We start from the raw sequence: 13,928 nt of genomic DNA, 5'->3' as shown, positions 1-13,928 counted from the left end.
ATCTCTGTGTGACTTCTTTGTGATTTTCTAGGCCTCTCTCTTCACTCTTACGGTCTCTGACTTGGTTGGGTTTTTCTTGCCTACCAAGTGTTTGTTTTTATTCCTCAGAGACAATTCTTCATAATGGTTACAGCTTCTCAACTACAAATCTTGTAGTCTCCGATTACTGGGTTGATTTCCTCTGTATCATCCTCTGTGTCGGTTAAGTTGGATGATTCTAACTATCTTCAATGACATTTTCAAATGCAGTTGATGCTTGAAGGATATGGGATAATGGGTTTTATTGATGGCTCGACTTGCTGTCCACCTCAATACTCGAGTGATTCTGAAGTTTTATCTGGTGGTGTTGGTTCAAGAATTGAGACGGATGATTACAAAGTATGGAAGATGCATGATAGGGCTCTTATGCAGCTTATCACTACAACTCTATCGTCTGTTGCTATTTCTTGTGCGATTGGGAGTATCAGTGCTAGAGATTTGTGGGTTCGTCTTCAAGAACGGTTTTCCACGGTTAGCAAGACTTCGATTTTTCAACTCAAGTCTGATCTTCAGGCCATCAAGAAAGGGGCAGATTCTGTGACTCATTATCTTCAGAGAATTAAAGAGGCAAGGGACTATCTTGCAGCTGCAGGGGTTAACTTTGAAGATGAAGACATTGTTATTTTGGCTTTGAATGGTTTATCAGCGGAGTATAACACATTTCGGTGTGTAATTCGTGGTAGAGAGAATGTGATTTCTCTTAAAGAATTCAGGGCTCAATTGCTTGCAGAAGAAGCAATTATTGAGAACAGTCAAAGTTTACAATTTTCTACTGCATTGTTTGCTAAGAATCAAGGTTCTAATGCTGGGGTCGCATTTTCTGAATCTCAATGAGTCTTTAATTCCGGATTACATGCTTCAAATGGTTTTCATGGGAACTCTGGTTCATCTCAGTTCTTTAATAGTGGTCATAAGTCTAAGTACAAGGGTAAAGGCAAAGCTGGGAACTTTCAGGGTAAGAAATATTTTAATAATCAGGGACAAAGGTATTTCAACTCGAAACCTGTGATTCATGATTTTACTCCTGGAATTCTTGGTAATCCTTCTCAGCTTCATAACGTTGTATGTCAATTATGTTCTCAACAAGGACACAGTGCTGCTACATGTGTGTATAGAACCATTGACACATCTGAGACTTCTGAGAAATGCCAAATCTGTGATCGTAGTAATCATACTGCCAAAACCTGTTTTTATAGGAATAAGAATCGACTCAACCTTCACAAATGACTGCTATGCAAGCTACGTTTCCTGGTTATATGCAGACTCCATATATGTCTCCTATGATGCATGTGGTCTCTCCTAACATGTCCACTATGATGAATATGATGTCTTCTAATTGTGCATCAAATCTTCAACCTTCTCCACATATGGCCACTTCTAGTGCATATGCCTCTGCTTATATGCATGCCTCCACTTCTAATGTTCCTGTCCTATCCAATTCTGCAACTCCACAAGTTTGGCTAACAGATTCCGGTGCTACTAATCACATGACAAACGATTTCAGTAATTTGTCTCTAGCATCTCCATATCCAACTAATGAGACTGTTCAAACAGCAAATGGGGAAGGTTTGCAAGTCTCTCATATTGGGAACTCTATTATTCAGCCATCATCGCAGTCTCTCCGATTAAATTCTGTTCTTTACATTCCCAAATTGTCTCATAATTTGTTGTCAGTTCATAAAACATGTCTTGACAACAATTGTTGGCTAATATTCGATGCTTATTGTTTTTGGATTCAGGACAAAACCACAGGGAGAATCTTGTATAAAGGACACTGCAACAATGGACTGTATCCAATTCCTTCCTTTCCTCGTTTACCATCAGGTTCATCATCTCATCTACAAGCTCATCCACCTGTTGCTCTTCTTAGACATACTGTGACTTCAACCTTATGGCATTGCAAACTAGGTCACCCTTTTAATCCCATAGTGTCTCTTATCATTCGAAAGTCAAAGTTGCTGTTAAAACAGATGTGTCACCTACTGTTTGTCAAAGTTGTTTAGAAGGGAAATTTAGTAAACTTCCTTTCTCTCATACCTCTACAAAATCTGTAATACCATTCGAAATTGTACATAGTGATCTGTGGGGACCTGCACCTAGTGTATCTGTGGATGGGTTCAAGTATTATGTCCTCTTTGTTGATGAGTGTACCAGATTCTGTTGGCTATTTCCCTTAATAAATAAATCTGATTTGTGTTCAGTGTTTGTTAAATTCTACCATTTTATCTTTACTCAATTCTCAGCAAGAGTTAAGATATTACAAAGTGATGGGGGGTGAATATATTTGTAAACCTATGCAGTCCTTTCTTGCTCAACATGGCATTTCTCATCATAAATCATGTCCCTATACACCTGAACAGAATGGCTTGGCTGAAAGAAAACACAAACATGTAGTTCAAACAGCTCTTACTTTGTTACAAAATGCACATTTACCTTTTAAGTTTTGGTCTTTTGCATGCCAAACTGCCATCTACTTGATCAATCGAATGCCATCTTCCATTCTTCAAAATCAGTCACCTTTTGAACTCTTATATTCTGCTATTCCTGAAATCCAGCACCTCAGGATTTTTGGTTGTGCTTGTTTTCCACTTTTACAACCTTATAACAGCAACAAATTACAACCTAAGTCTGCAAAATGTCTCTTTTTGGGATATGCCTCCACCTATAAGGGTTATATATGCTTTGAACTTACTCTTGGAAAGATATATATCTCAAGACATGTCATTTTTAATGAACTTGAATTTCCATACAGTGCTCTAAGTTCTAAGTCACAGTGTTCACAGTCTCCAAGTGTAAAACCTGATAGTAATACACTAATCCTACCTATTGTGCTGCCAACCTTGCAAAATATTCTTGTTTCTTCATCCTCTCCTCCTTCTCTAGCCCATGAACCTTCTCCCTCTTCTCAGTCATCATCCTCACCCCAGTTCATTGTTGCACAAGATTCTCCTGCTCCTGTGGTTCCTGATCATAATCCAGAAAGTTTACAAGTAGTCTTTGATATCCCACCAGTAAATTTACATCCAATGCAAACTTGTTCCAAGAGTGGAATTGTGAAGAAAAATGTGTTTTTTGCTGCTGCACACACCTCCACAATGGTTGATTTGACTACCGATGAACCTGCAACATATAAGTCTGCACTGAAGGTTCCAGTATGGCTCAATGCAATGAAGGAGGAACTTAATGCTCTTTATTCTCAGAAAACATGGAGTTTGGTTGCTCTTCCACCTAACAAGAATCTGGTCGGGTGTAAATGGATTTTTAAAGTGAAGAGACACGCTGATGGGAGTATTGCCAGACATAAGGCTCGTTTGGTCGCCAAAGGGTTTAGTCAGGAAGCAGGTTTGGATTATGGTGAGACATTTAGCCCGGTTGTTAAACCAACAACTGTAAGACTCATCCTTGCTCTTGCTGCTCATTATAATTGGCCATTGCGCCAACTAGATGTGAAAAATGCCTTTCTTCATGGCATTTTAAATGAGGAGGTCTATATGTTTCAACCTCCAGGTTTTGAGGATCCTCAGTTTCCTTATCTGGTTTGCAAGTTACAAAAATCCCTATATGGTCTTAAACAAGCACCAAGGGCTTGGAATGATAGGTTTACTCAATTCTTACCACAGTTGGGGTTCCAAACCACTACTTCAGATCCGTCATTATTTGTTAAACCTGTTGATGGTGCTATTGTGGTTCTTCTCTTATATGTGGACGATATCATAATTACTGGAAATGCATCCTCTGCTATTCAACAGGTTGTTGCAACTTTAACCAATGAGTTTGAGCTTAAGGATCTTGGTCCCTTACATTTCTTCTTGGGCATTCAAATTTCCAAAACTGCTCACGGATTGTTTCTGTCCCAAGAAAAGTATATTGTTGACTTGTTGAAGAAGACTGACATGACAGATGCCAAACCTGCAGTCACACCGTGTTTGCCTTTTAATAGACTCCTCAAAGATGATGGTCGGCCGGGGATCCCAATGATAGACGTTCAACTACGGGTTTGGTTGTTTTTCTTGGCAATAATCCAATCTCTTGGTCCTCCAAGAAACAGCAAACTGTCTCTCGTTCATCCACTGAGGCTGAATATAGAGCCTTGTCTACTACAATGGCTGAATTAGATTGGATTCAACAACTGCTTGTATTCTTGCAGATACAACTTTCTGATCCTCCAGTGTTATTCTATGATAATATGTCTGCTATAGCACTTTCTTTTAATCCAGTAAATCATCAGCGCACAAAGCACATTGAAGTTGATGTTCATTTTGTGCGTGAAAGGGTTGCAAGCAAGAAGCTCCTGGTTCAATTTGTTTCTTCCTCCGAACAGTTTGCAGACATCTTCACTAAGGGCCTCAGTACACCTCTTTTTCACACCCATTGCAGCAACCTCACGCTTGGTTTCTCCACCCATGAGCTTGAGGGGGGATGTTAGAGTATATAATCAAGCCATCAGGATTGTGACATTTGTCAAAAGGTGAAAGGATAGAATACAAAAATTAGTTAGTTAGTTAGTCCAAGTTGTATAGGTCAGGACAAATGTAACTAAGTCTTGTAAAAGGATATATAGAGAATGTAACAATGAGAAACAGAACAAGAAAATATACACAAAGATTTTATCTCACTCTCTCTCTCTCTATCTCTTTTCTCTTCTAAGATCTTCTTCTTCCTTCTAAGTGTTCTAATCTTTTGATGCATTAGTAGAGATAACTGTACTATGGTTAACATAAAGGAATGTTGACTAATCCCATTGAGGGGGTTAATTTGGTGAGGCAGTAAATTATTGAATTCAGAGCATGCCATAACTCTAAGAAGCAAGTTGTTGTCCGTTGTGAGGATGGGGATGGAGCTATCTTTGCTAGACAATCAGTTCGATGGAGGCGACCAAATTATGGTGTGCTTAAGATTAACCGTGACGGTGCAAGGTGTGGAAAGACACTCAAACAAGGATATGGGTGGGTTATGAGGGACTTTGTCGAATTGCAGCAAGCGGAAGGTGTGGAAGGAGGCCTATTTTTCAATAATGCAGTGATGGCAGAAGCTGCTGTGATTCATGCGGCGTTAATGGTATGTATTGGGATGGGTTGTGATGAAGTGGAGATTGATTCCGACTCTTAGGTGATAATTAGCATGCTTAATGAGGAGTATGTGGTAGATGCTACTTTGGAGTGTTTTATCCATGATATTGATCATTTGGCATCTCAATTAGGAGGGGTGAGGTTTGTGTTTGTCAAGCGAAATGGAAATGTCGTTGCTCATGTTGTAGCCTCATATGTTGCCTCGCATGGAGGTGCTTTCCATTGGGATGCTCTTGGTCCAGAGTTTTTATTTAATATTCTTACTGAAGATGTGAATATTTCTATTAGAATTTAATAAAAGTTATCATTTGACAAAAAAAAAAAAACGGATATACCGATTTGGGTACATTACATCAAAAAAGGACATTTTACCGGTAGGGTGGGCTCTACTGTTATAATGATTTAATGTATTATCACATTATACGTCATATTTTGAATATTGACGTCTATCTATGTGATCTACTCCCAATTATAGCGTTAATTCCTTAAATGTTAAGTTAGTCAACGATAAAATTCGAACTCACACCATCATGCAAGAGCATAATACTTTATCACCACTGTGATAAATGGTTACTTATGATCAACTCCCAACTTAACACTTATAAATAGAATTGAAATTATAAAAAATTAAAAAATAAAATAAAATGACGAAAAAATACCAACCCTACCGCAGCCCAGCCCACCGGCTGCAACCCAAAAATCCAGTTTTCAATGTGACACCCTCAAAGGAAGAATTTAAGTAACAAAAAACCCCAGTGTTCAATTCAAGTCCTCGATGTGAGTGACCAAATCTTTACAGGATTTTGGGGACTTGTGCCGTGTTCCATTGGCTGATACCATTGGGGTTGAGAAGTGTAGAGAGTTTGCTATTCGCAAATTCCCCTTCTTCCAAACTTGTAAGGTGTTAATAATTTTTTCTTGAATTATAGACAGATAAAATTTATGAACTTATTATCCTTTGCTTCAATCTCAGAGGATCCAATATTATGAAAACAGTCTGGATTATGCTTTTCTCCAAAAAAAAAACGTGAAACCTTTGCCAATTCCACGATTCCATGACCCTCACACACCAAATAAGACAATGCAGTGCAACTCAACAAGGACAACCTAGTTGGCCCAAAAAGCCCAAAAAACCCAAAACAAGGACAACCGCAAAATCCCATGATCCCACCAGGCCTTATATTAGAGGCCTAATCGGATAAATGGTCTCGTGGTCATAAGGAATTCGGAAGATAGCCCTTGTGGTAGAAAAAATTCGGATTTAAACCCCTGTGATCTAAGTCTATTAGGATTTATGCCTGAAATTAGAGGTTATGTCATTCCTTCGTTAAGCTTACAGGTGGAGCAGAGTTTCTCTGAGTATCTATCAATAAAAAATATGTTACAATAAAGGGGGGAGAGAAGATTTCAGTTTATGGTAAAAAAATTCATTCATCTTAGTTATTTCACAAGAAGAAAAAGACGAAAACATAGGATCTGTTGAATTTCAAATAGTTAGTTTCACCAATAGGATACGAAGACTTACTTCACATTTACAATTACACAAAAAAATTATTTATCTCAGAGAGGTTTACATAAAATTCTGGTAAAACGCCAACGATTACTGTCTTATTTGTCAAAGAAAAATAGAATATGTATAAAGAATTAATTAATCGGTTGGACATTCGGGAGTCAATTTATAAAGGCATTTTGAATTATTTGATTTATTAGATCTTGAATTTTAATGAATTATGTGATTTATTAGTTCCACCTGTAAGGTTAGCGGAGAAATGACAGAACCTTTAATTTCGGGCATAAATCCTAACAAACTTATACCACAGGGGTTTAAATCCGAATTTTTTTTACCACAGGGACTATTTTCCGAATACCTTATGACCACGAGACCATTTATCCGATTTTGCCAACCTAAACCAAATGGAGGAATGACAGAAGGGCATAAATCCTAACAGACTTAGACCACAGGGTTTAAATCCTAACAGACTATGACCACAGAGATTTAAATCCGATTTTTTTTTACCACAGGGGCTATCATCCGAATACCTTATGACCACGTGGACCATTTATCCGATTAGGCCTATATTAAAAGACATTAAAATCAGTTCGAAGTCATTGTCAACTCGTTATCTCCCTTCTTATTGTCAACCTCTTATCTCTCTTTTTAAACAACAATAAATAAGCATGGAAGTCGACCTTTAAGTATTGGTCAAGGCAAAAACTTAATTATAAAAATTTAGAAGGATAATTGACTAAAATGAAAGTTTAGGGGATGGCGAATTATAGAAGTGTGGGGGTAATAAACTAAAATTATTGTTCATGAAGAAATTGACAGCTTATTACAAGTTCATGAAAATTTGACAAATATCTAAAAAATAAATAAAGAGACCGTGGGGTGGTTGATGGTGGGGTTGGGTCATAGGAGCCTGCCAAGGTTAGGGTGTTCGCTGATAGAAATTTTCTTTTATATTTTTAATTCTTCATGTTTCGTTTTTGCATTTTTCATTGTTTGTTTTAATTCTTAATTTTATTTAGAACTAAAAGTGTTAAGTTGTTAAGGAGAGAAGGGGAGAAAGGGTAGGAAGGAGAAGAAAGAGGTAGAGAAAAGGATGAAAAAGAAAAAGGAGAAGAGATAAAGGAGCAGTACAAATAAGGAGATAGAGAATTATTTTTTAATTATAATTATAGGAGGGTAAAATTATAAATGTAAAAGTAATTAAGAAAACGATCCACATTTCTGCTATATAGATAAGTTTTGTCTCTCTCTAAAATAAATAAAAAACTTAACTTATCCTCTCTCCAGAATTTAGTCTAATAATTTGGATGTATGTGTAATTTGATCCTTAAAAATAAACAGGAATTTTCAATATTTTTAATCAAAAGATTGTTAATCAGAAAGATGTTTCTATTGTCCTTCTAGGCCGTCTGAGACTATTTTTATACGTTTGTTCATAAACACCTTTTAGAGTGATTTTTCTAGAAGTGCTTTCCAGAAAAGCATCGATCAAAGAAGCACTTGCATAATCTAGAAGCATTTTATTTTTTCGCTATATATAATATGAAGCGCTTTTCATTAACCAATACTTGATTCAAATTCGTAGTCTCACAAGATAAACATCTAATGTTGATGAAGCCAACATTGATTGGGATGTGTCAAAAACTACAGGAAGGAGTGAAATTTCAGAAGTCCATAAACTCAGAGATTCAGTACCAAAATATCAACTTATTAAAGGTAGAGCACGACGTTCGGATTTCTTTTACCACACATTACAAATGTCCATGGGAAATTACAACATCTTAAACCAAACGAGAAGAAACAACAAGGTCCTGTCCATAGCAGTTAGACAGGATCGGCAACACCAGAAACAAATGCATACTAAAGCGATAACAAGCAGACAGACAGCTTCATTGGCACATATTACAGTTCAATGCTGCTCTTCAACGGCCAGAGGAATGGACTTCACCTGAAAGATGATCAATATGCGGTCAGCAGCATATCAAGGAAAGAGATCTCTATCATTTCAATTCAATCAACTCTCTTTAACCATATAAGAGTCGAATCTGCAAGGTGCAGTAATTAATCAATTCATAAGTTTTTTTCAGTTATATTATTAAATAAAACTAATTCATGAGTTATACAGAATCTATGGAAAGCCAGTGCCATTTTGTGCATGAATTAATACTAGGAAGGATATTATAAGATTACTAACCAGATTTCGGTACTTGAGAATGTAAAACATCTCCAGATATCGCCTTGTCTCTCGCCTCTCAAGCTTAGACACATGCTTCCAGAAGCCATATACCCCAGCTAATGTGAGCAGCCTCTCTGAATATATCTTCCAAGTGTACCTACAGAATTGAGCTTGAGATTAATTACACTGAGGTTGACAAAGACTGTCTTTTCAAAAGTCTGCCAAAAAAATATGAAACCTTTCATATATTCGTTTAAGTCCCGCTTGAGATATCTTTTCCCAGTAGCCAGGATCCTTCTGGCACTGATCAAAGAAGTCAATCAGAAGTTCAGCCACTTGATCAGGGTTATACGGATCAACATGGAACCCAGAGGAACCGTGCCCAATGATCTCAGCAGGGCCACCATGACAAGTTGCAAAAGTAGGAAGGCCACAGGTCATGGCTTCCACGACGGTGAGGCCAAAAGCTTCATAGAAAGCAGGCTGAAAAGGATAAGAAGATGGGTTAAAAAAATGGAATTATAATACTAGAATAAACCATCATATATCTACTTCACATACCTGCACAAAGACGCCTTTTGTGTCTGCAATGTAGCGGTAGAGCTCACCATTACGAGCACGGTTCATCTGTGCTGCTATCCATCGGAACTGACCTCTCAAGTTGTATTTCTTAATGAGGTCATGCATCTTTTCAATCTCTGCAATTTCTTCTCTATCCCTAGAGTTCTTGACATCCATGTAACCACCAACCACAACAAGGTTTACCATTTCTCTTAGCTTGGCGCTCTTAGCATAGCACTCAACAAGTCCAGTTAAATTTTTCACTCTATCAAGTCTTGCCATGGAAAAGACAATAGGCTTTGATCTGTCACTTAACAGCCCACTGCATCACCATCAAACGAGTATCAGAGGATTGAGTGATGAAAATGAAGTACATGTAAGTTGCAACCCTGATATCTATAAAATCTCAATGCCACTCAAAAGAGGCTTAAATTGTTTATCAGAAGTTCTTTACTTAAACATTAGAAGATACTCACATATGCTCATCGTTCTGCTCGGCACCATACAAGAGTTCTTCAATTGACCCATGTAGAGCAGTAAGCCTGTTTTCCTTGTCAGAATATGGAAAGTATATACACATATCTGCTCCTGGGGAGACGATATTGAACTTGGGATCAAAAACATCAATTCCGTGAACAACTCGATACAGCCCAGGAAGAGTGAAGGCAGTGTGGCTTTCATACTGTCCAACGTTATTCTTGCTGAGATAATGAACAAGAATATTAATGTTTAGTGCAAGAAACAAAAGTGACTAGAATCCAGGGAGAAGAATAATGGCCCACGTGATGCAACTTCATTGTGACAGACAAGTCTTTGAATTTGTAAACCATAAACGAAACTTGTATCGTATGACTATATTTCAAGTGAAAAACCAGGTCGTAGATTAAAAAGAATTGGACGAACAATATAGTCAATTCATGTTCCCAAAGAACTAGAAGAACAATCTAACCTTCCAGCAATCTCTTGGTATGTACTGGTGATTATGAAATCTGCATTGTTCATTGCAATGAGATCGGCTGTGAATTGACTTGAAAAATGGTACTTATCCTCATGCTTCTTCCAAAATATATCAGAATCTGGGTACTTTGTTTTCTCCAATGCATGAGCAATATTGCACTACATGGAGAATTCAGTTTTGACAAGTTAACTCCAATATATGCCCACTGTTATGCCACCACTCTATGTGTTGCATCTGAAATAATGAATAAAAAACTAAAATTCACCTGTGTGATTCCCAGTTTATAAGATAACAGAGTTGCAACAAGATTTCCATCACTATAGTTTCCAATGACTAGATCTGGAACACCTTGCAACTCAGCGGAAATTTCATTCGAGGCATCCTAGAAATCACACAATAAGAGAAAAAGAGTGTGTTATATAATCCGTATGTAGTTATTAAGAACCCAACAGCGTGCATCATAAAAGTGAAGTGCTCAAGCAGTGAAAAAGGGGACAGAAAAAGGAATAAGGGGAGATTAAACAAGAGCACACCCAAAAAGAAAAAGAAAACAAGTTATATACTTTCGACTGCTTACCTCTGCAAAGGTCTCCAAGTAAGGCCACACATCAAACCTTGAAATCCATTTCCGCAGTATCCCATTCTCAGTCCTGAAAGGTACCCGCAAGATATGTGTGTATTCTGTACCACTGACTCTTTCCAATCTTTGGTTGCATGTTGTCCCTTTTGCATCCGGTATTAGTCGGGTAACCTACCATCATCAAGTAAATGAACAGGACACAGTATAAAATATACACAACACCTTATGTCAACTAATATAGCATGAACTTTCAGTTTAAGCGAACGTACAATCAGAATTTTTGGAATAACGTCCAATCCTTGATTTTGTATTCTAAGAAGCATCTCACTCTCCAGGGCACGCACTTGATCCAGTATATAAACAACCTGCCATCAGTAATAAAAGAAAAAACATTTTCATGGGTTTAGGATGAGAAGATTCGTAAACTATTGGACCTATTGATATTCTAGCAGACATATATAAAGATGTAGGAAAGGAAGAACCCAAAACAAACAAATAGATGTTAAATAGTCAAAAGCAAGCAGTACCTGCCCTCCAGTGTCAGGCAAACCCAAGACGTTAGCTTGGCCAAAGTAGCCATGTGGCGACACTATGACAACATTGAACACCATAGGGATCCTCCCAAGAAAATTTTCCAGGGTAGAGGGATCTGGAGCCTGAAGAATTTCCAAGAGAAGATGCACCATCTCTGACACCCGTTGTGCTGTGTCACCCCACCCTCTCTCAAATCCCATTCCTTGTAAGCTGCACAAAATATAAAGAAGATTAAAGGTACCGGCTAAAGCAATCATATTATCCCTCTATAGGAGTGGAGATCAAAGTGTTGAAATTAGATGATTTGCCTACTCAAATTCAAATTCAGAATATGGTGTAGTTGGCGGGAACTTAGAGAGATATTCCTCTGCCTTTGCTAAAGCAGACTGAAGTCTGGGTATGCTCTGAATCCGATCGTTTAGCATCATTGCCTACACAAAATTTTGGAACTAATATCATTCAGTCCAAAGGTACGAGTATTTCACAACCTTATTGTCATATTACTTCAAGTATGGCTTTATGTGGATTTAGGTCAAGGAAAATGTACAAAACCAAAAGCTTACACTAAATCTGAATGCAAAGGGAAAGACGACCAGTAAAATAAACCAAAGGGCCAAAAAAAATTAGCATGATAACTGAAAAGGTGAAATGATCATTCATGCAAAGCCCATAGCTTACTCAAACTTACATGTCCATCATGTTTGTGTGTACGAAGAAAATCGAGAAGAGGCTCCAAACTTTCTTTGTTACGGAACATAACTGAAGATAAGTGACGGTTAAGGAATTGAACCCCATTTCCAATTGATGACGAGCGGGTTGGTCGAGGGAATGATGCATTAAATGGCTCCAGATCAAGTTCAAGCACATACTTATCGTTGCACCTAGGACAATGATTTCATTTTAAGACTGCAGTAATGTATAATTGAATTGAAAGAACAAATAAAAACTGTCTAGTTCTCCAGATAAGTAAGTTGAAAGACTCGGCATAAATTACAAAATTCAGTAACAAAGATTAAGACAGGAGATCCCTTACTCTCCGTCCATAAGCTCTTCCTTGAACCGAAGAAATTCAGCAACACTCAAATGATCCACACTAAGTTCATACACATTAACTCGAACATACTCCCAAACACCAGGCCTTGGACGAAGGGCAAAAGCCACGAAAGGTGCCAGGACAATTGCTTCCTAGATATATACAAGCATAGACCAAACTCAGAAAACCAGAACAGCAAATGCGACTTTCACTAGCAATGCAGAATGAAGATTTCTGCTTTCTTGGTACCAAATAATGAAAAATTGTAACTTCAAATTGCAACATTTATTTGTCAATTTCTCAGCAAACAAACAGATAATAGAGCAACATCCTAAAAGGAAAAAGAAAAAAAACAGTAGCAATAATTGTAGGAAATTGACCTGAGCAGACTGTAAGACTTTGCTGAAGGAGCTATCTTTGAGCTTCTGCATGCCTTCATCCTCCATGATCACGTTTTCGAGCTCGTTTATCATTTGATGGGGTTGCAGAATCCCATTTCCTCGAGCAACATACCTTCCAACACAACAAAACATCAACTTTCTCAAAACCCCACTCAATTCCAACCCAAAGAACCCTCCATTTGAAATGCAATGTGAGAGAGAGAAATATGTACCTGGAGAGAAGAGAAACGAGCTCATTGCGGTGAGCAGCGAGGGTGTCCTGAATGGTGTTGTGCATGGCTGTGACTGGAGGCTCCGGCGAGACAAAAGAGGTTGACGGCGGAGCAAATCAGAAAAGGGAGAGAGGTGAAAGCGAAGGTGAGGAGGAGAGGAGGGGCGCAGACCAAATATAAATAGGGAAAGAGGAAAGCGAGAGGGGAGGAAGGAAACAAAAACGGCCATTGTTTTGCTGTGATCAGAGAGAGAGAGGAGTGAAAGGGTGATAAATGTGACGGGGCACCTGTCGGTGTTTCAGCGGCTGCATGCATGCCTCTGGAGGAGTCCTGACACTTCTTCCCTCGCGATTTGAAATCATAACGGAAGTTTTTGGCGTCGAGGCGGAGATCTCTATGGCTGTGAACTGGGCTGCATTTGGGCCTTATTAAATTACGGGCTCTAAGGTAATTTTTGGGTTTGTCGGGTACAAAAAAACCACCCGAATCATTTGACCGGGAAAAAAAACAACATTTATATGCCTTGTGTAAAATTACCACAATTAAAATTAAAAAACTTATCGATATTCATTTGAAACAATTAACAAAGTGTATTGATATCATATTTTTTTGGTAATGAAGAACCTAAAAAGTTTTATAGTCCCAAAATTTAAAAAGGAAATTGTTATTGGTACACCACAAATCTAATTTTGCACTTCAAATTTTCTATAATTGGAAAGAAAAATACACTTGTGAGGAGTGTAGAATGAAATTTTTAGAGTGTTAATAACAGTTTTCCATAAAAATATGTTGATTCATATCGGCATATACTCCGAGTAGTCTGTAAAATTTGAGAAGCACAATTGTACTTTTCGA

The 13,928-nt window shown here is 37.9% G+C and overlaps 1 protein-coding gene across 1 annotated transcript; it reads right to left on the bottom strand.

Moving 5' to 3' along the window:
• Positions 1–8,169: 8,169 nt before the first annotated feature.
• Positions 8,170–13,662, bottom strand: LOC126596199 (sucrose synthase 2-like). The gene is made up of 15 exons (XM_050262712.1): positions 13,074–13,662; positions 12,841–12,973; positions 12,461–12,612; positions 12,116–12,308; positions 11,740–11,858; positions 11,421–11,637; positions 11,163–11,258; positions 10,891–11,064; positions 10,579–10,695; positions 10,305–10,471; positions 9,832–10,056; positions 9,356–9,677; positions 9,033–9,277; positions 8,813–8,951; positions 8,170–8,566 (listed from the first exon to the last, which is right to left on the bottom strand). The coding sequence occupies exons 1-15, from the start codon at positions 13,136–13,138 to the stop codon at positions 8,528–8,530; spliced, it is 2,403 nt and encodes an 800-aa protein (XP_050118669.1). The 5' UTR covers positions 13,139–13,662; the 3' UTR covers positions 8,170–8,527.
• Between the last annotated feature and the right edge of the window lie 266 nt (positions 13,663–13,928).

This window comes from Malus sylvestris, chromosome 13, assembly GCF_916048215.2.
Source record: "Malus sylvestris chromosome 13, drMalSylv7.2, whole genome shotgun sequence".
NCBI classification, from domain to species: Eukaryota; Viridiplantae; Streptophyta; class Magnoliopsida; order Rosales; family Rosaceae; genus Malus; species Malus sylvestris.
Note: the sequence above shows the minus strand (reverse complement) of the source record. Positions and strands in the feature narration are given on the sequence as shown.